The following is a 24,898-nucleotide window of genomic DNA, read 5'->3' on the forward strand; positions in this document are numbered from 1 at the left end:
TGACTGCTGTGTTCGTTATTACACCCAAGAACACAACACCACAATCGCTTAGACGCCATTCTGCTCCAGCGCATCAACAATGGCGGACTGATGTCAGCTCGCTCAGGGCGGGTCTGTGTTGAAACGCTGCTGTCAATCAACAATCTTAGGAGGGGCGTACACCGTGTAACGTCACACGATCAGACGGCTCGATTTGAGACAGGGGAAAATATATAAGGAGATTTAAAAAAAAACACTGGATGTATTTTTATCATTATAGGATGGTAGTGTACAGGCACTGCCAACACACATTTCCGTATAATCAACTTGTAAAAGTGCATGTACCATTCTATGACCCCTTTAAATTGTGGAAGATCAAATTAAAACTCACAATCACACAGATTCCTATTAGAATGACTGGATTTTGCCTGCAAAATTTCACAGAGCAACAATAAATGTGGCAGTTGTAAAAGGAAATGTTCTTCTTGGAAGACTACACTATCCTACATTATCCAAATGCCTACAAACCCTTTCCTTCAAGCAAACATTACCTTAATTTTGCCATGTCCAAAAGGATTTTATTGGTAGCCAGTAGAGCTGGTGGGATGTCTCTGAGACTAGCTAACTTCTGACGCTCAGACACCAGCTTACCATAGAGTTCAGACTGCAAAAACAAAAGAAACAAGACAGAGCATGAAAAACAGATTCTGACTGTTGTTTCCAGAGACATATGCTGCTGTGCAAACTTTCAGAAATCACTCAGTTACTCTTAAGAAATAAGAAACATGATGGGAACTGAAGACAAGCAGGATAAATAAATGACAGCACTGGGCTCATCCTTACTCTGTGGCTCTGTTTTGTATTCAGTACCTGTAGCTGGATTTCTCTAGCAGAGACCACTGGAGTTTGGGCTCTGACATCAGTGTGAACCAGGGTTGGTCTGGCAGCTGATCTGTAAACAAATATTAAATATCATTGTGACGTGACCAATTTAGTTGTAAAAACCTCTGAACAACACACAAACCATAATCAAATAAAAATGCCCATTTGGAGTCAAACTTTCAAGTTAATATTTATGTGTAATTCATACCTTGAGGGTAATTCTGCTTTCCTCACCATATGAGAACTAACCTTTGGCCTCTGAAAAGCAGCAAGAGAGGGCTGCAAAAAACAATAAAATCATCCATTTAAAAGTAAAACTGTTAATTCAAAGGAAGATGAAAGATTTCAGGATTTATTAATGGATGATACTGACCCGAGTGTAATCTGACTGCAGGTCAGAAGCAGTAGACCCAACATGTGCTGGATCCGCTTTTCTACTGCAAAGACATACCAGGAATACAATGAAAAATGCATCAAGAGATCTTTGTGCCACTCTGTTTTGCATGGCAGGAAAAATTCCAGTACCTGCTATTCTGAAATGTCACAAAAGAACACCTTTCACAAGATTCAAGCTATGTATTACATTGAATGCACTGGAATCTGTGCAGATGGAGCAATGGCACATAGCCTTCTAAATGAGGCTAGCCACATGGACCCAGTGTGTCCTCAACTACACAGTGCACATGTGAGTTTGCATGTGATGGAGCACAGCTGATGAGATGTGAGGGTCTTACCGTGGTATGGTAACCACTCTGCTGAACAGATCCCTGTTGGGCTGCAGCAGGAGTCGCCTGTGCCTCTCATCCTCAGCTGTACTCAGCCACGATCTGCCCTGAGTCAAATATTCACATACAATCTTGATGAATATATCATGTTTTTTTGATGAATATAAAAGTTTGTGCATTGAAAGCATTGTTGAAGATATTATTCATAAAGTTATGTACTTTTAATATACATGTTTGCAACTGAATCCTGCAACAAATTAAATGTAGCTTTTATAACAGATGTTTTATGGTTGTGGTAAAGACAACTATAGAAATCTGTACCCTGTGTGGTATGTATGTCATGTGGCATGTATGTACCCTGAAATATGTATGTCAGTATGTGGGGGAAAAAGTTAGTGTAGTGTAACGCTGCAGATGACAGATGCCTTTTTCATGCACAACACACAGACAATTTACTGTAAATGCAACATATTTTATTTAAAGTATTATAACAATGAGGATGAACTATTGGAGAGTTTAAGCCTAATGATTTTTTAAATATTATATATATAGTTGCAGGAGGCAATTAAGGTGCCAAGCATGGTAAAAGCAAAAAGGTCACAAATGACATCACAATTTTAGTATGACACACTGAATCTAAGGGAGTTTTCACACCTGTTTTGTTCCATTTTTGTTACAATGTTGCATTTTCTTCTTGTTTCAGTTCACTTTCACAAGGGAACATTTCAAGCATACCAAAATGTGTTCACGCAAGTCATGCATGCCAGTACAACTGTCCCCTTATTGGTCAGAGTTTCCTCTGCGTCATCCATCAAGATGATTGACAAGTTCGCTCTGTTTTTTTCTCTTTTTCCCTTGGCTGAAATTCCAGTCCCACCGGTTTCCCCCTCTAACGACAGCCTTGAAACATGCTTTACTAAATAGTTAATGACTAATCTTGGGTGTGAGTACCTTGGGTGTGAGTTTACAGAGAGTGCTGAATTTGTTGTGGCCTGTGGTTTCCATCAGATATTTTTCAGCAACCAGTTCTCTGCTGAGAGCCTTCCACCATGTTTCTGAGATTTCCCTGCCGACACCAAAAAGAGAGTGCTTCCGAAAGCGATCTGGAACCCGCTGAGCGCTCTAAAAGAGAGATTACATATTCATTTGATTTTAAAAATGTCTAATTCATGTGTGAAAGATAAAGTCCTCATTGATGCAGTATAAACATCTTTCAGATGTTTTCATCTTTTTTCTTTTTGCATCCTAATATTTTATGCAAAGAATTTTTAGATTGATGATTGATTTTAATTAAGTGACATAAAACAAACTCATCCACATTCTCAGCATCAAGACAGAGGGTTTGGTTTTGTATGTTATTGGATGTTAACGGGTGTTGTGTTTAACATACTGAGCCACGCAGGAAGAGGATGGGCGCTGTGATGCCAAACTTCTCATTCATAGTGCAGACGGCCTTCATCAGCTGATAGGCACACGAGCCAAAGTCCTGTAGGACCACCTCTGGATCGCCTCTGTTCACACTGACATCACAACAAGATAAAACAAGTCATCCTTTATGAACTATCAGAACAGTTTGAAGACACACAGAGAGCAGATATACTCACCCTGTTCTGCAGTTATCACAACACTCACTGCTACCCAGAATTCCAGACGTCACTTTCCTCAGACGCTTGTCTTCAAAATGACATAAAATCAACCTACGATACAATTCACACAATGCTCAAAAATATCATCAACTTTACAGACTTAGAAATCAAGTCTCAAAAAGAATGTAAGCATTTATAAATGTCACATTCACAGCAAAAAATAAATAAATACTTTTGAATAATTCATAACCTTATGACGACATTATCATACGTAGGAATATTCCCCACTAAACTTACTGTAATGCATTTTGACATTGAGTTTTTTTTGTTTCATTTTCTTTGATCGAGTTACATATTCTGTGTCATGAGATTCACCCAAAATTAAATTCACTTACTTTCGTCTGCATTTGGTTGAATTAAGATACTTTTCCATTTTTGCCATCATGTCCATTTTGTAACCTCTGAATCGCTCACTTTTGGATTGATTGAGTATGAATCTTCAGGAAAACAAAAGCAGATATATTTTAAGTAAGCTCATCAGAAAAAGTTGTCCAAGTTAAGCTAGTTAAAGAAATGAGGGTGAGTTGCCACCTATTCAGGGCCATATCTCCAGGCATCCATAAGACGTGACAGGCACTGGGCAGCCCGTCTCTGCCGGCCCTCCCGATCTCCTGATAGTATGACTCCATCTCTTTGGGAGCTCCGTAATGGATGACCTTCCTGATATCAGATTTATTGATGCCCATCCCAAACGCCACAGTGGCCACCACACACTGCAGACAAAACCACGAGGAAACAACACTGTGTACTCTACGTACTCTAACCTTCAGAAAGCCCCACCCAGAGCATTTACTGAAACAAAACTCTAAAATCAACTGATCATCACCGGTTCATAAGATGCCACAATCACAGGAACATTAGCATATGACCATTTAGGGGTGGGTGATATGACCAAAATCATGTAATGAGTAATTTTATTTCACGATAACGATATATATCACAAATTAGTTATTTTTTGCTTTAAAAAAGGTTATAATTTTTTTTGATACCATTGAAATTTCATAATTCTTAGCACCCTTTTCAATATCATTAAAAAAACTAATACAGCCTTAAAAAAACTCAAGCTTACTGAAGCAAAGCAAAGACAACAAACTACAATAGAACAAAGACACAAATGAAATAGACCTACCTGAAAACCTTCAAGCACTAGAAATACATAAAATGTATAAAGTAATCAAATGTAAAAAAAAAAAAAAAGTCACAGTACAGTCTTTACTGTGTAAATTAAATACACATTTATTCTTATTAAAGTTACAAAAGTGATTCAGTCAAGAACAGTGATAACATTTTCTCTCATTTTTGTTTGCTTGATTAACATTATGACAGCAGGTACATTTGGATGCTGTCAGTTTAAGATCGACTGCACATATCCAATATACTCGTGCATTTTTTTCTCTCAACTGTTAACGTTCATAAATGACTGTTTACTTGCAAAGAACTGGTCGTGCACGCATCCAATATACTTGTGTGTTTTTTAATCTCAACTGTATAGTATAGCAAAGTATAGCACATACATATGTGTATTTAACTGTTCAAGCCCAATTAGGCAGAAAAAAGCATTCAGATCAGTTCTCACTCGCTCTATGAGCAGCAGCTTCATGTCTCTCAGCACGCGCATATACTGAAATAATTTCTCTTTTCACTGTTAATTGTGCTTCAACGCTAAAAATGCATGCAAACAATAAGCTTTCATGATCACGCAGCACAGAAACACCACATGAGCGTAAACCGCGATAGAGACGATAGTCCAAAATCGGTTGACAAATTTCTTCCAGTATATCGCCCACCCCTAACCACATGAACATTAGCATATGACCACTAGAGGCAGTACTACAAAAGTAAACTGCACATGCACATGCTGGTACCTGATGACAAGATGCTACTATTCAGCACAGTTCTGCAGATCAGGCAGTGAGATGTGAAGAGTTTAAACAAAAACATTAATGGATCAATTAAATATTCAATTGCTGAGACGCATACATGTCTTAACTCGTGGTGATCACTTGCTCTTAGGTTTGATATGCCATTATTAAAGTTATTAATTATCTTAAACGGTTTAATTTAAATCATCTGTCCATTAAATATTTCATATGTATTTATTTCTGTATATACAAATATTTAAAGAATCATGAATCACACCAAAATAATCAAACTGACAGTGTGAGCCATACCAGTATGCAAAGTTACCAAATCATAACAGAGGTCATGTACATTAACATTAAAGGCACAGTAGCTAAAGAGCCTGTTAAGTAGCTACGTTAACATGGACACATTTTGTTTCGATCATAAATGAAATAATTCCGACTGATGAATCCGAACATATAGTTTCATTCATGAAACTTTAATAAATATATGAGTAAATCCGGTAGCCTAGAAATCTAGACGCAATCTAGCGGCAGCAAATCTAATTTGCCACGAGTGTAGTCTAGCAACTCTCGGTAGACCTGTGAGCTGGAAAAACCAAACTCTGGTCAGGCCAATCACATCGTGCAAAGAGTCGGTGGGCAGGCTTAACATAATGACGGCACGTCACGGCAGAGTTGCAGCGGTTCGCGTGCTACTCGTGAACAAAGAAGCTGGCGCACGGCGGTCTTTCGAATCGGCTTTGGCCGTGACCCTGGAAGACTTTGAGTTAAGCTTTTCTTTGAGAAAAGAACAAAGAATGATTTTGTGCCAGTCTTAAGAAAGGAAGATGTGTTCGGACATTTGCCGACCGGATACAGCGAAAGTTTAATCCATCAACTTGCTCCACTTCACGTTGCTCTCTGGTTGGTTGTAGCGCTATCCAATTGCGTGCAGGGGGAATTTGAAAAACAACCGTTTGTCCCGCCCCTCGGATTGAACCCTGTCAATGGTGAGTTCCCAGACCCAACATCTTGATGTGGGTCTGGCTTGTTAGGCTATAAATCCGGAGTAATTTGGAATATCCACGGCATTAACATGTTACTAGTATCTCATTTTGAAGAATATTACTGAATATAAAAATGCAGTAACCAGCAACAATAACTTCTCACTTGTTGTTCAGTCATTGTACAAATAGGATGGTTGATTGGTGTAGTATTTGTCCCACCCCTTCTCCGCTGTGATTGGACGGTTGGGTAAAAAGTTCCAGTGGTGGAATCACCAGACTTGCCTTTCACCCAAAGTTTAACTGTTTTCAACTCTCAGCTACAAAAAAAGATAGGGCAAACGAACTCATGAAATATTATTATGCTACAGAGCGCATCAAATGCTGTGTCATTTGCCTAAAGAACACAGAACGTTCGAAGGTTTTACACACCATTTACACAGTAGTGGTGGGAGCAGGTGTAAATTTCTTTTGTACCAAGTAACATTTGGAAAATATGAACATTTCCATGACTCCGAAAATTTACGTCAGAACGGCTTTACAAACGGTTTACACAAACATTTATCCTGCTTGTGTTTCATGAATGAGGCCTATAGTGTTTACATGAATGCTGAAGTAAAAATGCCCCAAAACAAGGCAGAAACAAATGATTGTCCTGCAACACTTCACAGACGATGAGTGGAAGGAGAACTTTAGATTATATTACACTATATTCAACAACAGATCGTTCCACTCGTCATACACCATTGCACATGCACAGAACTTTCCAGTTTCGGTTTTCAATCCGATCAAGTGTTTACATGTTCAATCAAACAGATTAGAAAAGGTTTAAATCATCCCTTTACAATTAAAATGAAATTTCAATCTGATTTGGTCAATTCGTCCTTTTTTTTCGATTACAATCGGATTATTAGGGTCCATGTTAATGCAGCTACTGACAGCAAAATGTTGGAAAATGAACATTTAAAACTACATTTCTATTTCTTGCACAAAACAAACATTATAAGTTGACTTTCAATGGCATTTACCTGAATCTCATCTCTCATGAACTGGTGCTGGGTTTCTCTCCTCTGTTTGATGCTCAGACCTGCATGATAAACTCCACATGGGATGTCCAGTTTATGCAGTGCCGCTGTTACACGCTCCGCCTCTTTCTTAGATGGACAGTACACAATGGCTGAGCCTTCAAGCTCAAAACCACCCCTAAAAAAGAGAGAGAGAAAACTAATACTGAATCTGTAATGTGTGTAAAGGGACTCTTATTGGATTCTGAAGATTAGAATCAAAATTGAAATATTAATTGTTGTTGTGTATAAACTACTGGTATACAATTGTCCTTGGCACCGAACTTTGATAATGCAACTAGATAAATATAAAAATATTTTACAGGTCAATAAAAATCACACTTTTAAAATTCCTGGATAAATTCAGAGAGAATCCTGGTACGTAAATAAAATTGGCAGATGTTGAGGGAACAAATTAAAATGAATTTCAGCTTACATCATCTCGTAACTTATTTTAAAACTTGTCTTGTCTTATTTTTTTGGGGGGTGGGAAGCTTGTTGAGGCCCCTGGTTGAGAATCACATTAGGCAATCCCAAAATACTCCTGAGCCAAAATACTTAAAGAAAGCTTTGCATAGAATTATTCAGACAAATAATTACAAGAATCAGCATGGCCTACCCTTTCTTTTTAACGAGAAATTGTTTGAGGTCTTGGATAACGTCACCAGACTTGCGATTGACATCCAGGTAGAGGTTTGGTCGGTCGAACGAGGTACAGGTGATCATGGGATTGATCAGATGAAGGCTCTTAATGATGTCCTCACGGATCGACGGACTCGCAGTAGCCGTGAGTGCCAAAATAGGAACCTGATTAAACAATAACGTGTTAGGAATAACATGAATAGATGAACAAAATCAATCACTCAGTGATTGCTTTATAACGACAAATCAAAACCAAACATGACTTACACCAGGGAGATTTTTCTTGAGTTTTCCCAGGTCACGATACGCACTTCTGAAATCATGACCCCACTGAGAGATGCAATGAGCCTCGTCTATCGCAACCAGAGATAAACCTACAAACACATGCACAAAAAGAGAAGTTCCTCAGTTACAATGAAGCACTGGTTCATTTCAAACATAATTTGATTTCTTCCTGTTTGATTCACCATGAGTCCTGTCGAGCTGCACTAGCAGAGGAATATTCCCAGAGCAGAACTCAGGTGTCATGTACACCACTCGGAAATGACCCCTGAAGACGAGACAACAGGAAAAGAAACAGTGTCAGTGGCAATACACGTCACTGAATTATCTTTAGTGAAACTGTTTTCGGATAGTTTAAACGTGACATGTCCAATAATTTTTTTAAATCAACCTCAAGATTTAATGTCACAATTTTAATATGAATGCATAAGAGACAATATCAGTGGCAAGAAAAAGTATGTGAACCCTTTGGAAAGAGTTGATTTTCTGTATTAATTGGTCATTGGCTCTCGGGGTCATTCCACAGCATCTCTATGCCATGTTGAAAATTGTCTGCAAATCTCTCAATATGCTATATCATCACCAAATATTGGATTGAATTTTCTTATAAACTTGTTTTCTTTCAATTATCACAGGTTTTGTATTGCTTTTTGGAACTGATGGAACTTTTGGAACTTTAGCATTGGCCTCGGTGATCTGAGCTTTTTGCACCTCAGTTTTTGAGTGAAAAAAGTTACATCAAGTTATTCACCAAAAAATACAATAAAACTGGTGCATAAGCTCAGATAAATGATTTGTATGGAATTTTTTGTAGGTGGGTCATTTTTGACCAGGAACATCAAGGCCCTATTTTAACGATCTGAGCGCATGGTCTGAAGTACATGACGCAGGTGCACTTGGAGCATGTCCGAATCCGCTTTTGCTAGTTTAACAACAGAAAAAAACGGTCAACGGTCAATTTGCTATATAAACGTGGAGCTGGTTGTGAAAATGGAGCTGGTTGTGATAACTGCAACAGGCTGAAAATAGCAAAGAACACTTGCGTCGCACCTGGCGTCACATTGCCCCGGGTGTATAATAGGGCCCACAAGTGTAACAAGGTTGAAAAAAAAGTTGTCATACACTGTGTGAGTAAAGTCAGTACATTTTAGTTCAATACGAAAACATTAACTACAATTTTCAACACAAAAGAAAATCCTCTTTGGGTCAAAATGACCAGTGCAAGGGTTAAAGGGATAGTTCACCCAGAAATAAAAAGTGTCATCATTTTACCCAACCTCTTGTCATTCCAAACCCATAAGACCTTTGTTCACACAAATGTAGATTTCTGTCCCTCTATTGGAAGTCCATTCCACAAAACTTAAGTTCATAAAGAGATCCATATGATGCATGTACAGTAAATGTAATCCATATGAATATACATTGAGAAGTTTAATCCAGGTCTTCTGAAGATCAGATTTATATGAAGATTAACACTGATCAACACACATACAAAGAGCTCATCAAATAAGTTAAACAGAAGCTCAACTGCATGTTGTTTGATGAACAAACTTGGTTCGCAATCGTCAAGCACCGTTGAGTGATATTTGATAAGCTCCAAGTATCAGTGTTTTTAGGTGAATTCACTTGCCACTGTATTTTAAGTCAAGTCAAGTCAAGTCAACTTTATTTATATAGCGCTTTTTACAATGCAGATTGTTTCAAAGCAGCTTCACAGTGTTAAATAGGAAAATAATGCAACAGAATTTGATTCAGCTGTACAGCCGCTCCGGAGAAAACGGTGATGTCACCTAGCTCATTTAAATTATCATACAGTGAAAATGTGGGCAGATCAGTTATTTAGTTGATGTATTTAATTTAGTTTAGTAATTCAATTTATTTGGATATTTAGTCGAAAATGTAGTGTCCCCGTATAGTACCTGTACTACCTGCTTAAAATTCTATTATTCCCCATTATTTTCCTCCATCTTATTATTTTTAGATGGAGTGTAGCATGTAACATCACAGGACATGTCAAGTGGCCAAAATTGTTTCAGCCTCTCACCTGTTCACTTCCTCAAATAAGTTTTTGGTCTGAGCAGATCCAAGAAAACAAGCATGGATGTTTGACATTCTGCAACACAAACACAAATACGAATGAAAGATTAATGAATGAGACCTCCACTGATTTATCAAAACATCTCATTAACGATCACACAATGCTCTTCCTAGAGTTGCCATGGGATTTCTTTTTCTAAAACATCTGATTAATGTTGTATTATGTACCTTTTCATCTACAGAATGACCAAACCACTACACATCCAAATCTGAGGCACATTCCACCTTTCAACTACAGAACGCTGATTAACAGTGCCCTAAACGCACATTAAAAATGTCATAACTTGAAATACGTCACAATACGGTAGTAAAGTCAGTCACAATGTGCACTTCATGACTGATGTCAGAAATGTAACATACTGCAGATGAAGCACCTGGTCCTCCATGAGGGCGATGAGAGGGGAAATGACCACACTTATTTTATGGCAGTATACTGGAGGAAACTGGAAACACAAACTCTTCCCATAACCTGCCAACACAGCGTTTCATGCGAGCAGACATTTGAACACAAACTAAGTCGTCATATTTATTCACATAGCACTTTTCAAAATACACATTGTCTGATCTAATTGTTTATAATATCTTAATATCTTCATGTCTTAGAGTTGCATTTAGCGGATTAACTAGGCGATAATAACATTCATTAATGGCTGAAGTCTACACCTTCTAAATACTTCACCTGATTGACGCTAATATCACAACAGAGCTAAGAAATGTAGATTATGCAGAATGATATCTAACCCTGAACACTCTCCAGACACAACTAAACTGACATGTTAGTGACACTGTAAATCTCTAATGCAGAAATATTTCATCTGTACAGTATCATCAATATGTACACTGAATGAATGCCAATTAAACCATACATAAAATATAATTTAGTAAATATCTCAATGTCAATGATCAAGAAAAAGTTATACCAGTTGCCATGACAACAAGATTATCCCTCCTCTCCATGAGAACGGACTGAATCACTTTCCACTGAACCCTGAAAAACGATGAGCATCATTTGGGCTAATGGCATTAATAACTACATAAAATTTCATAATCATAATCATAATCAATTGTATAAAAGACATCCCAAGACTGCTTGAGTTTCAATACTTACGGTTTAAAGTTGGGGTGTCCAAAGTACATTTTCAGACATCTAATTTGTTCAGGAATTGGTTGTGGGATACTTGAATCTTAATAGAAACAAACAAGTTTGTTGAAATTCAAAATAAACATAACTCAAAACAACCTAAAAAGGAAACCTGACAGAATATCATACATATTTAGAATATCATAAATCAATTAGATTTAAATAGATGAAAGCTTCGATTCTTGCATTTATTCTAGATTTTCTTTTACAGTAGTATTAATGCTTGTAAAACATGTAAAGCAGCAAAACTTCTCTCACAATATTGCTGACTAATATTAAGACTGATAGTGAATAACGTTCAAGCTGAACAAGCTGTGTCGTCAGTCAAAGATTACATAAACATAAAATAAATAACTATATTAATCTGGGAAGGCCATTCATGTTCATGATGGACAGTAAATTTACCAAACACCTCTTCCTCATCTTCCTCAACATCCTCATCGTCGTCGTCAGCACCAGACTGTGGGACATCTGCCGGTTTCTCATTTAATTTTTCTAGGTCATCAGCACACTGACCAACAACAGAAGAGAGACATGATGAGAGTAAAGACTCGCTCCTGGAAACTATTGGGAATCAAACTATCCGAGTAAATCTCGAGTTTTCAGAAACATCTGCCATCATTTACCTTAACCTTAGGTCTTTCCAAACCCATAGAGTTTTTTGGACTATCTTTAATGGCTTTTTATGGCATTTTTGGAGCTTGACTGACTTGCTTTAAAGCTGCAGAATGTAAAGTTTTTGGTTAAAAAAATAACAAAACAGTTATTGAGGAAGTACATAAGACATCAGTGTTGAATAACTGCCTTCCTAACGGTTTTGAACACTGATGTCTTATGTAACCGATTGGCAATGGTAATCTTATAAAAATTATTTCGAATTTGAGTTCTCAGTTTGAGGTCATTCATCTTTGCGTGGTTACGTCACAACCGTAAACAGAAAGACCTTTAAATTGCACATATGCTGAGGACGTAGTTGCTTAGACTTGTCATCAAGATGGCAGTTTTTGATCTAGAAAGGTCTAAATGGAAATCATCTTTGACATCTGGGGAAACATTTGAATACAGCTGTTCAAAAGTAATCTGATTGGATTTCGGCTATTGGATTCTGACATTGTTTTGAATATATGCTTACTAGATAAAGGTTTGCAATATTGACAAAAATAATGCCTCAATTTTCTGGGATTTTGTTGACAACATTGATCAGACAGCATTTTGTTGAGTGTGTTTATTGTGTTGGTACCTTGGCAGGTTTAGGACTGCCGTGGATAGCTGATTCCTAAAGTTTTTTTATATTCTTCATATTTTTTTTGCGGTGGTCAGTTCGCAGCAGTGACAGAAATGATCTTTTCCAATAAGTTTAAATTGAATTTTACCTTTTATCTGCATTTTTACATTTATATGGGATTTTTTATTACCTAATTAAATGTAGCCTATGTATAATTTATTATGTAAAATTACTACATTTAATCAATGAATTCAATTAAAATAATGAGACACAATAGGACTGTCACCAATCAAATGAAATCGGAATGAAATGGAAACCCATGAAACTGCATCTGAAGTGGCATTTAGATGCATTTACACAGACTGTTTAATGCAGCTCAGAGGGACATGAATGCATTTAACCTGCTGTTACAAATGCATAAATTATGTTTTGATGTTTTAAAAATAAAACCTTCACCGAGCGGCAGCGGGCATGCGCATTTACATTCTGTGAGTGAGATCCCACCCCTGTGGGCGGGTTGAAAACATGCGGAACTAGCTCCTGTAGTCTCTAGGCTCTGGCCAAAAATCCATCAAAATGACGATATTTGCGTCATTGGAGGATTTTTTCCAGAAATAAAATGCATAATTATCTTGTCTCAGGGGGATATGAGGGGAAAAAGTACCATAATTCAAATATACTACCGGGTTTCTACTGATACAAAGCTTAATGCTAATCGCTGAAGTAACCCTTTAACTCTTTCCCCGCCAAACACAGAATTTTCCGTTATGTGTGAGAAAACACAAATTGATGAGTTGATTTATAAATATAGCATATATAGCCTAAAAAACAAATACTCATAAGAGGCATTTTTACTGAATTTTAAAGGTGTCATTAACTGGCTTTTTAAAAAAATTGTATACTGCTGTCTGAGGTCAACTTATGACGTTCGCGTGGTTTTTACATTCAAAAACATCATAATGAATAAGTAAGAAAATTTTCTGCCTTGGTTTTGAGGCTCTCTGAAAAACGGTCGGTTTTGATGGGCGTGCCGCACTGAAGACTTGGAAGTAAATGGCCACGGCTAGGATTGGATAAGATTTGCAAATTTAATAAGCTTCAGCTCCCCTCAGTACATGTGGAAATTGTTTTGAAAGTGTCTGGAGAAACGCTCACAGGGCTAGAAAAACATCTTTATCAAACAAACACAATGATTCATCTCTCATCCACCAGCGATTGACTGGAATGGTATTTCTGTATTACTTGGTCAGCCCGATCATCAGTGAATATAACCGCAAACCGTACACACACAGTGGGTGCGCGCGCAAGAAAGGAATGTTATTTCACTATAGCCCGTTGGCAGGCCAGGGATAGGCCGTCTGAAAAACACAGACCCCTGGGTCTTTGGGCTTTGCGAGTTGGCATCGTTTAGCTCCACGAGTCGGTGGGCGGGCTTGAGGCGGTGCTTCTGCATTCTATTACGTCAGTGGTCGACATATTCTTAGATCTCTCGTTTTCTGGGCCTGGTGTCAAGAAAAGCTTTTCTTTGACTAACAAGGATGTGAGTGCATTTTCAGCTCTGAAACGTACAGGATATTCTTATATCACGATTAACTTTTATATACCAAAGGCTCAAAAGAAAGTTGATTTCTCAATTCATCACCCCTTTAATAGAGTAAACCACGCAGTGAGAGTGAACCCTCTAAATGCATTCTAACCTAAACTGAAAAGGCTACATCATGCAGAGTATGCACTCTAGGCATGTTTCTGTTTGGTTTTTGCAAAGTGAGGGACATATTTGATGCTGTCAGTTTACATATCATTGAAACAACAATTACGATATTATCATAGGCGATATATAATCACACACCCCTACTACAAGAACATATTTCTTATTGTAATGACGAATGTCGATGTACCATAACAGATTCACACAGATTTCAAACGGAGATGGCGATAGAAAAGTTTCATACTGCAGCTTTAATTACAGACACAAGGGTGACTAATGACTCATTTCCACCGCGCGGTACGGATCAGTTTTTGCTGTTTCCATTGTCAGAAGTTGTGAATGTTAACCTAATTCTGAACCGTACCGTACTAAAGGGTGGAGCTAGACTCACTGCAGAACGTTGTTTGGTTGACAGAGAATAGTCACTTGCACTTGCTTTTTCAGCTGTGTTTTTCCTTGCAGCCTGGAGCCTTGGTTCAAACAAAGCGTGTCTTCTTGTGACAACAGCCAATTGCAGAGAAGCAAGAACAAGATCTGCTGTATGTCATCCATTGTTGTTTACGGTGTCGCTTTCTTTTTAGCGTGAGAATGACGGCGATCGTCACGCTTATCGGAAACGCAAGCCGGATCAGGGTTTACTGAACCGTACCGCACCGCTCTGTGGAAACGAGCCATAAGTGATCAGAGTTTTCATCTTAATGGACAAATATTGCTGTGGTGCGTGATCAATCACTCCACAGCGATCACCTGAAAACATAAACTGAGCTGCATTCACTTTTACCTTCATCATTTCATCATCAAACTCTTCATCACTCTCCGTGTCATTAGAGTTCTTGGGGGCTGATGCCTGCTGAGTCTGAAGGAAACCATAACAATCATGAAGCATCAGTAAGTGACACAGATAAAGCACAGAAGAGCTGAATGTGGCACTCACCTGGAAAGCTAAGATGCACTCCTCCTCCAGCTGCTCCTGTCTGGCCTGCTGCTCCAGCATCTGCAGCTCATACTTGGAGATATCCAGAGACATCACACCTTCACTCGGAGAGAGTCTGCCAGGCTCTTCCTCAGGCTGACTGTGGCTCCGCTCTTCAGAAGGTGTGGAAACACCTTCATGATGTGTCCTAGTTTTGGCATCGTTGAGGTTGTGGTATAGAGAAGACTGTTCTTCGACTGACTCGTCAGCCATTTTGATGCCATTTGACAAGATGCATCTTAGGGATGCATTTGTCTGAGACAGATCATCCACTAGTCTTTCAGCACTGCAAAAATCATACATAAATCACTTTAAGAGGAATCACATTTCCAACTGAATATTGGCATGTAGATGGCATGTCTTGAGGTCAGGACTCTTATCAAACATGTGAAGTTTGGGGCAGATCGGACATTGTATGCCTGACTTACAACAGCTTCCTGTGTCATGGCGAAACATCAGACTTTGTCAGGCTGCCACGGACACGCCCTTCAGCGAAAACTCAAGATCTTCACAATTTAACATCACCAAGGCCTTTAGATTAGACTGATCAAATGTGATGTTGATCTGATTAAATCTCTAGGAGGAGTTCCTTAAAGTACGTCTGGAAATGGCAAAAACCGCAAAAATTTTGCAGATCAAATTCAAAATATCTCACTTCCAGTTGGGTTTTCAGATTTTGCTTCCAGGAACTTTTTTGTAGGTATTGGGCTGTTACATGTGTTTACCGAATTTCATAATTGTACGTGAAACATAGCTCGAATGGCGCTTAATTTACATTTTGTAGGTGGCGCCATCGAGCCATTTTGCCATGCCTAATTCTGAAACCCATATCAGATGTAAATTTTCACCACTTTTGACACGTGTGCAAAGTTTCATGAGTTTTTGAGCATGTTTAGGCCCTTAAAACTGCGATTAATTTGGGAGAAGAAGAAGAATAGGCTGAGCAATTCCAATAGGGTCCTCACACCATTATTGCTCGGGCCCTAATAATAATGCACAGGCAGAATTATGTACCATGGACTGTGGAATTTAAACTGTGATTTTTAATCAACTTCAACCTTTTGCCTCTACATTTCATATCATGTGAAATTACAGTTGCAACTAGCACCTTAGCCTGAAAATACCATGAAGTGCCATTTTTGAAAGAGAATACTTTAAAATGCTCATATAACAAAAATAAAAAAAATGCTGGAATTGATGCACAATCACAAGGAGAATTCCAGATGAACAATGAGTGTGACTTCACAATCTCACTGAATAAATATTAGAAGTATATTAGCATAATGTGATCAAAATTCAAGCGTGGTTATACATTCACTTTACGCTTGACTTTCCTAACCATGCCCACACATTGTGACAAAATTCAATACATTATTGGAGGGCTATTGGATTCCATTCGTGGAGGGCCGTCTCAAACAGGACAGTGGCTCCCCAGGACCAGAGTTGAACAGCCCTTCTATGTCGTATATTTGTATCTGCATTCTCCTCTTGATACCGGCCTCTGTTCTCAAAACACATTACACATGCATCCGTTTCCAGGACTGAAATTAACCAACACTAACAAATGCATAATTGCACCATACAGTTGTCAAGCATCATACTATGAGATCGGCTCAAAATATCAAACATGTTTGACTGGATGGAATCATAGATGGTAAAATCCTAAAGTCAGAATAAATTAAATTGAATGAATAGATTGAAAGGACCACAATAAGCCAATATGTTCTCTAAATATAAATGTCTACTTCAAACAGATATCCATTACTTTTTAATACATTTTACAAAAAAACTAACTTGAATACTTGATACTAAATGCTGATACACTGATCGCAATGCACTAAAGTGATGTTCTTCCTCAGTATTTTTCTTTTCCAGTGCAAATGTCTAAAGGTTCTTAAATCAAGATGCATTTACTGGAGAGGCATAAAGACAAAATATGAAGTCTTGTTTAAAGCGAAATTGATCAAAATGAAGAGAGTTTATAATTAAAACAAGAACAAATATAGCCGCAAGCAACAATTATCAGGGCCAGATACAACAGAAGCAAACAAGGAAGCTAGCAGCAGACCAATTGCAAAAATGATGGTTAAATTCGGAAAAAAAAAAATTCTGGTTAAATTTACTGTTATGATCGGCTAACGTCCTTGCATAGGAAACTCACTTGCTATTGCACACGAGTAAGTGTTTTGAAAACATTATCCATATAAAACCATTATTTATAGACAAAGCATTATGAAATAATTTACTGACGGTTGGTAATGCAGCTGCTGTCAGATACAATACAGTCGACTGCTTTATCTATCAACAAGTTTCTTTGCCAACTCTCCATTACACTGTGCCTCGTTTACAAAACAAAATGCTCCGAACAAACATATAATCCTCAGACGTGATTCCGGGACACCATTAAAATAAACCATCCACTTGTTCCTGATGCTGGGATATTTCTGAAGTCTGTACAGATGCAAACAAGCCATTTAAACTGGACATGTCAAAGTGAATGTTCTTTCACTCTTCCATTTGCCCTATTGTCGACAGACTCGAGTGTGTGGAGTATGTCAAAAACGTAATGTGTATCTGTATACTGTATCGGTGTAGTGATCATCAGTGATTATAATGGCTTCTATTTGCTTTTGACACAACACTCACATCCATTGTAAGCAAATATATTTAAGCGACTGAACGCCAGTGGGCGGAGCCTATGGTGCGATGATGTAAAACTATTCGTTGATGACTTGCTCTGGAGGCAGTCATAATGCAAATGTATTTGCTCGTGTGATGACACAGATCCTGCAATATCAAAACAAGCCATTTTTTGAGCTCAATTAAATGCTTTATTTATAATGAGGAAGACAAAACCCTGGTGAGGTAATGAGGCGGAAGGTACAAGAAGTTGAGATTTAACTAATGATAAGAGTAAAAAAAAAAACATACAGCAAACATAGACCCAACAGCAAACCTGCAGCTCATGTGTGAGCGCAACAAAACACTGATCCTCATTTCACATGTGAAGAGGTGCTTGACTAACATTATTACTGGACCTTAGACAAAAATAAACTGACCTGTCCGTGCAGTCGAGTTCATCTGGAATATGATCAGCCAGTTCTTTAAGATCTCGAGCAATCTGAAAAATTCTGTGTTTCAAACCGAGTGCTGAAGATCCTGAGTGGCCTATTAGCAAATGAACACAGAGTGTACAGAGACACAGAAATAGATATACAAATATTAAATATAAAGTGCAGGTTAAACAGCGCCAAAACATAATTTGATCGTCATTACATGCAGGTACATAAGAACAGCGCAGCCACAACATACAAGAAAATAAGTGATCTCACCAGACATTATTTCCTGTAGTTTCTGATAAATGAGCAATCCAGCCTGCGGAAAATACAGCCAATGAGTTTTTATTAGCATCAAGATGTAAAAATCTGATTTATATGAATCTATAAATACTGTTAAGATTATATGCTGGTGTTGTAAATGGTCACCATTCCTAATTATGTTTTCACCATTTTAATCATCTATTTGTCTTCACATTTTAAATGGTCCAGCGAAAAATGCTGTTCAAATCATTTTAGACAGTGTTTAGCTTGTTCACACCACAACTTTACTCATTTCCTGTTTTTAAACTGCTATGGTTTATTTGGACTCACATATGAATCTGTGGCAGCGTATCTCATTTGGTCTTCCGTCAGACTAAAGTTGTCCCAGTTACTACAGCGCACAAGTTTGTCTTTGGAGAGCCGTTTCTTCAACAAGTGCTTCACTAGACCATCCAAACTCCACTTCTCACAACATCTCAGCTGAATAAAACAACCAACACACACATGTCAATACATCTCACTCAAAAACAGCATGCACATTTTATGCAATACATTATTTTATCATTATAACCAACTATAAGGTTTTATTTTCTTCACATATTGAGGACAATGAGCTTAAGTGAATAACTTAACGCATCACGTCAAACCCCTGACTTGCTCTCTCGTTTCAAACAAACATCTTCTTGATGCCATCTTTCCACTGTTATGTTGCTGTGCAGGTGATGGTAAACAAAACAATCTCAAAACAATATTTTGTGTCCTTGTATCAGTACTTAAGTATTATTCATATACTATTAAAGTATTTATTAATGTTTTGAATTCAAGTTAATTTTAGCTAACATTAACAACACTGCCTCGTAATTTTAATTTAGTTAGTTGCCATGTAATAAGCAAGACAAATTACAGTCAGCCAGGCGCATGGTCCAAAAGGGTTGCACCCAGTCTCTTAATGAGTCATCGGTGTGTTTTGGGCGTAATATGCAATAACCCAATCAGAGTCTCATCTTCCATTCCCTTAAAAAGCCAGTTGCGCTTGCACCATGGTGAATTTGCTATTTACATGGCAGAATATAGATACCTTCAACCTGATGAGTCAGTTTAAATACATATGTGTATTGCCACGATTGGTTAAACAAGTTGCCAATTTAATTTGTCATTACTGCAAATAGGTAATTCTGACACATGCAATGACTATCCATTGACACGTAGGAGTTTTTATCTTTATGTACACAATAATAATCTTTTACATTGTAATCCTTTTATTTTTTTTATATTTGGCATGTTTGTGTGCTTCTGCGCATCCCTGTGTGTGTAATAAGCAGTGATGCCAGTAACGCGTTACTTAGTAACGCGTTACTCTAATCTGACTACTTTTTTCCAGTAACGAGTAATCTAACGCATTACTATTTCCAAACCAGTAATCAGATTAAAGTAATTTATCCAAGTCACTGTGAGTTACTATTTTAGTCATTTTCCTTAGTAAAAATAATTATTTTTGCTTTCTTCTTGCGTCTCGGGGAGAGTATTTTTGTTAAGTGAAGTCAAGAAAGACTGTCTTTATTACATTTTTTATTAAAACATGTTTTTTTTTTTCAGGAAATATTCTTTTAATTGCACTGCATTGCGCCGAGTGTATGATAGGACCCTGAGTGTTACAGGTTTAAAAAAAGAATGAGCACCAGTAATAGTGATACATGATTTCTCAAAATCTATTAATAAAAAGAGCAGAGGTTTCACACCATAACACATACTAAAACTACCGGATGATAAAATACATCTATAAATACTAAGACAGCGTACCGTCTCATTGGCCAGATCAGAGAGCTCAACAATATTCTTCAATTTGATGTCATAATCAGATAATAACTTCCACTTGTCACCCTCAATTCCCACTCCAACTTTCATGATGCTCTCATCCTCCAAAAACACCTTCAGGCCAGGAGGAAACCCTGGGGGACATGATGAGACATACGTGAGCATATAATCAGGTAATACTGAACAACGACAGGCAGCTTCTGCCTGAGCCCACCTGACATTGAGGAGATGTGAAACAGATAGCATTTCTCATCTGATGCACACAACTGCACTACAGCCACTTTCTTTGTCTTCCCTTTGGTGAAGCTGGGTGGCCATTCCAGATCAAATCCAACCGCCGACCCTGACATAAGACCAGATCTGGATATGACACACAAAAGCCAAACATTAGGAAAATGTAGAGCTGAGCTAGCAGAAAAAACATGTACATTCACAATATAAATTTAATAGAAAACAGTTATTTGACATATGAATAATATTTCATAATATTACTGTTTTTTGTATTTTTAATAAATAAATGCAGCATTGGTGAGCATAAGAGACATCTTCTAAAAACATTAAAAATTTTACAGATCAAAAACTTTTGAACGGCAGTGTATAAAATGCCATTTAAAAATGTAAATAAACACTGTGGAACACTATCAACATCTGTAGTTAAAACAGAAAAATGCGGAGAAAGATTTTAACATCTGCTGTGCTTCACTCATCACTCATGCTCCATGTGGAAAAATCTAATGGTTGAAAAATATTCATAATCTGTGATCAACATATCAGTTAAAACAAGATCACTGATAGCAAGAACAAAGTCCTACAAGATGTGTACATAGAAAAAGGTCATCTGAGCAAGTAAGTAGCTGATATTTATCAAACTGTAAAAACGGCCATTCTCGTGCCCAAAACAAGGCATCTGTGCATGAGAGTCCGAAACAAGGACTGATGGGACGTTATCATGCTCCCCTTCACAGACGGTGAGTGAAAGTAAATTTTAGATTGGCACGACAGTTATTAATGACACTTCACTCAACAACAATAGCTTAAAATAGTTTTGTGCATCATACGCCACTTCTATGTCACTGGCTGCACATGCGCAGTCCTTTCCAGTTTCGGTTTTCAATCCGATCACGTGTTTACATGTCCTCTTGATCGGATTAGAAAAGGTTTAAACCACCTCTTACAATCCGAATTAAATGTATTTTTTCTTTTATATTCCCACTGTGCTACTAGTCCAATTACAAAATGTTTAGGGTCCATGTAAACGCAGCTAAGTCGGTCAGTCGCTAAGTCGGTAAGTCTTACAATGATAGTTGTCAGTGTGAAAAACTTATCCCAAGATGTTTTTGGACCCAAAATGTAGCGTATACCCCGTCCGAATGATGGCCAAACTTTACTGATGGTTTATGAAGTTTATTACATTAACGTCTCATTCACAAACTCTCTCTCTCTCCGTTGCATTATCATTAACATACACAGCAAATTACACAAAAACACTCATACAACTAACAGTAAACAAACATATACAGACCTTATGCCTTTTCGGGGGTGCTAATAAACTGTAAACTTTGTATCTGCAAAACAACTCCGATAAACTGCGAGCTCTCCCTTTCACTACCCAGTAAATTATAATACCCATCAAAATAGAAATCCTCCTTAGTAAGACAGATAATGTAGACCTTAAACATATTTAAACTCACAGAAATATCAAAAATGTATACAAAAACAAATTAGACAATAAATCACAAAGTCTGTGACACAGAAGGACCATGTCGAGGAGCATTCAAGTGGGACTTAAATATATAAAAGATTTTAAAATAAATATGGTGGGAGATTAATTTGGAAGCGAGGGTTTACAGATCACAATGCAAGTGGGAGAAGCCTCATGTTACGGTCTCCACGAACGCAGATAACAACATCTAGGATCAACACTGTTTATGTACCACAGGGTAAGATTAAATTAATTTACATTTAACCAGTTTAATATGGAGAGGCACTGAAATGTAGACATTTGTGTTTTTGACCTACACCATTACATCATGACGTGAGAACAGATAGTTATTTCGGTTTTTATGTTAGCAGGGACTTTAATCGTAACGTAATGAGAGTATGACAACCATAAAATCCTCTCAGGATACCTGGAATCAGTGTTACAGTACCTCAGGCACAACGTTTTACCCTTTTTGTAGCATAAACACCATCAAACCGATGAGAGCTTCGGATTTTCCAATGTTTCTCAATGGCTCTGAAACCTAAAGATATCCGAGTTCCGGTCCCAGCACAACTGATACTCAACTGCCATTGGCTCATTTGCATTCAAGGGGAGGGGCTTAGCGATAGGTCAATTGGCTTCTATAGTATTTATTTCATACTATGGAAGTCAATGAGGACCAGAAACTGTTTGGTTACCCACATTCTTTAAAATATCTTCTTTTGTGTTCAACAGAACAAAGAAACTAATACAGGTTTGGAACAGCTTGAGGGTAATTTTTTTTTTTTAAATGAGTGGTGAACTATCCCTTTAAAGAAGAAATCCTTTGTAGTGCATCTTAATTGTTATGAAAATGCCACAATAAATTTGGAAAGTTCAGCCAAATATATTACCTTAAGTCTTCTGATAAAAATGAACAGTCGTGTCTTTCCTGGCTGTATATGACTGTCCCACCAAACTCCAGATAAGGAAGATAATCCTCCAGAACATTCTTTTTATAGCTTCCTGAAGTCTGTGGAAACACACAACAAGCCAATTCAAACAAAATCTGAGCCATATTTACTGTAGTAAAATAGTATGCGCAAAACAACCAAAGAGTCCATGTTCACGGCAGTGCTGTCACTGAGATACATCATCCTATTATAGTCAGATGGAAAAATATAAAAATATGGAGGGCTGCCAGGTGCTTTTCATACAGGTGCATCGTGCTCTAAATCTACCACGTTTGTTTTACAGCTTAGACAAGTTTTTTTATTTCCTCTCTACATGAAACTGGTTCACCACACAGCTATTCTCTTTAAAACATTTAGAAATATAAATAACAAGAGCATATAGAAAAATCCTTAAGATTCGTGTAGTGACATGGAAGCTGAGACTGATACAGAATCAGAAATATGTTGGTTATAATGACAAAAAGGTGGCTTCATGCAAATATCATATTCATAGTGCAGCATGCGTCAGTGCCAGGAAACACACGTCCAACTATGCAATGAATGCATCATAACATGCAAACTGTAAAGAACAGATCATGTTATAGACTAGCTGTGTCAAACATTATAAAAGCTTTTGAACTGATTTACACAACATAAACCTCAATAAATGTGGAATACAATCTTCCTTTCTACAGAACACATGTTTCATCAGAGCTTTTATAAAATGATGTGTATTTAATGAGCTGGTATATGTAGACCAGTATTATTTAACCAGTATTTCTTGGCTGTTGACCTGCAAACAGTGCTTTGGTTTTATTTGAATATGAGCATGATAGTGCTGCAGGTGTCTCAGTAAATAATGCAAATAAGTGGCTTTTTCTCTCTCAACCAATGGAAAACATACACATTAGTGAAAGCACAGGTACATAGAGAGCATTTCCTCATACACACAACATACCAACGAAGAGGACACGTGTATGAAGGAAGAAAAGGAGCAAACTTCGGGCAAACAGGTCAGTGTAGGGTTTTCACGTGTGATTTATGTTTGTATTATTGAGTTTTTTCACCTGTTCTTCTTGAGGTTTGTTGTTCATCCATTCAGGTAAAGTCCTGTCACCCATTACAGCTTCCTTTAATCCGTCTTCAAAAATAAAACACCACAAAGCTAACGTTAGTTCGGCACATGATAGCAGTAATACTAGCATGACTGTTTCTGAGTTTAACATACAGTGTGGTGATGATAATAATATTACTTTTGACGTGCTCATACTTACAATAACACACAAAGTACGCGATTATTGCTCACAGCGCTGAATGTCCCGCTGTCTGCCTCTGCATTTCATTCAGCACTTTACATTTATCTAAAAGCTTTGAAAACTCGCAGCCTGTCTGTTCGTGTTGATTATTAATTTATATTTATTCGCAACATTTCCAGTTACCTCAGCAAAACTCTCCCGCACTGTGTTCGTGTGTGAAACACCTAGCAGCGCCACCTGTGGGACTGGAGTGAAATCAAATATTGGTCGTCTAAAGTAAAGCATCTGCATCAAGTGCTTCAGGGAACTAGGGTTATTATACTGTAGTTGTTTAGTTACAATGCTTTAAACCTAATATAGAAGAATTAAAAATGAATAGGGCATCATAGATACATTTGGAAATGCATAGGCTAAGTTTCACAGTTCCTCTTAAAGGGATAGTTCACCCCAAAATAAAAAAAAAACTTTTTAATCAGACTTTTGCTTTTCTGAAGCAACCCAGATATAAACACGAAAACACAATTTTCAGACTAATAAAATGTAGAGTATAGCTCAAATTCAATTCTTCACATGGCTGTCCTTCGATGTCAACAAACTTGGTTCCTCGTGAACGTGCGTATGACAATTAGCGGAAGTTAGAGATACAGTTTGTAAAGTTTTA

The 24,898-nt window shown here is 37.6% G+C and overlaps 1 protein-coding gene across 1 annotated transcript in view; it reads right to left on the bottom strand.

The window, feature by feature from the left end:
- The window catches only part of wrn (WRN RecQ like helicase), a 46,978-nt gene extending 22,494 nt beyond the window's left edge, over positions 1 to 24,484 (bottom strand). Inside the window, exons 1-29 of the mRNA XM_079805349.1 lie at positions 24,256 to 24,484; positions 24,049 to 24,122; positions 22,943 to 23,061; positions 20,562 to 20,707; positions 20,333 to 20,481; positions 18,863 to 19,012; positions 18,545 to 18,587; positions 18,272 to 18,380; positions 15,174 to 15,498; positions 15,021 to 15,095; positions 11,712 to 11,817; positions 11,274 to 11,349; positions 11,086 to 11,153; positions 10,526 to 10,634; positions 10,113 to 10,181; positions 8,254 to 8,336; positions 8,054 to 8,160; positions 7,764 to 7,951; positions 7,109 to 7,283; positions 3,764 to 3,945; positions 3,568 to 3,669; positions 3,191 to 3,283; positions 2,977 to 3,106; positions 2,538 to 2,708; positions 1,596 to 1,693; positions 1,235 to 1,298; positions 1,070 to 1,140; positions 850 to 931; positions 531 to 643 (exon numbers count right to left, since the gene is read on the bottom strand). Coding sequence (XP_079661475.1) covers positions 531 to 643; positions 850 to 931; positions 1,070 to 1,140; positions 1,235 to 1,298; positions 1,596 to 1,693; positions 2,538 to 2,708; positions 2,977 to 3,106; positions 3,191 to 3,283; positions 3,568 to 3,669; positions 3,764 to 3,945; positions 7,109 to 7,283; positions 7,764 to 7,951; positions 8,054 to 8,160; positions 8,254 to 8,336; positions 10,113 to 10,181; positions 10,526 to 10,634; positions 11,086 to 11,153; positions 11,274 to 11,349; positions 11,712 to 11,817; positions 15,021 to 15,095; positions 15,174 to 15,498; positions 18,272 to 18,380; positions 18,545 to 18,587; positions 18,863 to 19,012; positions 20,333 to 20,481; positions 20,562 to 20,707; positions 22,943 to 23,061; positions 24,049 to 24,102 — 3,257 coding nt within the window. The 5' untranslated portion in view covers positions 24,103 to 24,122; positions 24,256 to 24,484. The remainder of the gene's footprint in view (positions 1 to 530; positions 644 to 849; positions 932 to 1,069; positions 1,141 to 1,234; positions 1,299 to 1,595; positions 1,694 to 2,537; positions 2,709 to 2,976; positions 3,107 to 3,190; positions 3,284 to 3,567; positions 3,670 to 3,763; positions 3,946 to 7,108; positions 7,284 to 7,763; positions 7,952 to 8,053; positions 8,161 to 8,253; positions 8,337 to 10,112; positions 10,182 to 10,525; positions 10,635 to 11,085; positions 11,154 to 11,273; positions 11,350 to 11,711; positions 11,818 to 15,020; positions 15,096 to 15,173; positions 15,499 to 18,271; positions 18,381 to 18,544; positions 18,588 to 18,862; positions 19,013 to 20,332; positions 20,482 to 20,561; positions 20,708 to 22,942; positions 23,062 to 24,048; positions 24,123 to 24,255) is intronic.
- Positions 24,485 to 24,898: the final 414 nt, after the last annotated feature.

This window comes from Gobio gobio (genome assembly GCF_949357685.1).
Source record: "Gobio gobio genome assembly, chromosome: 22".
Lineage (NCBI taxonomy): Eukaryota > Metazoa > Chordata > Actinopteri > Cypriniformes > Gobionidae > Gobio > Gobio gobio.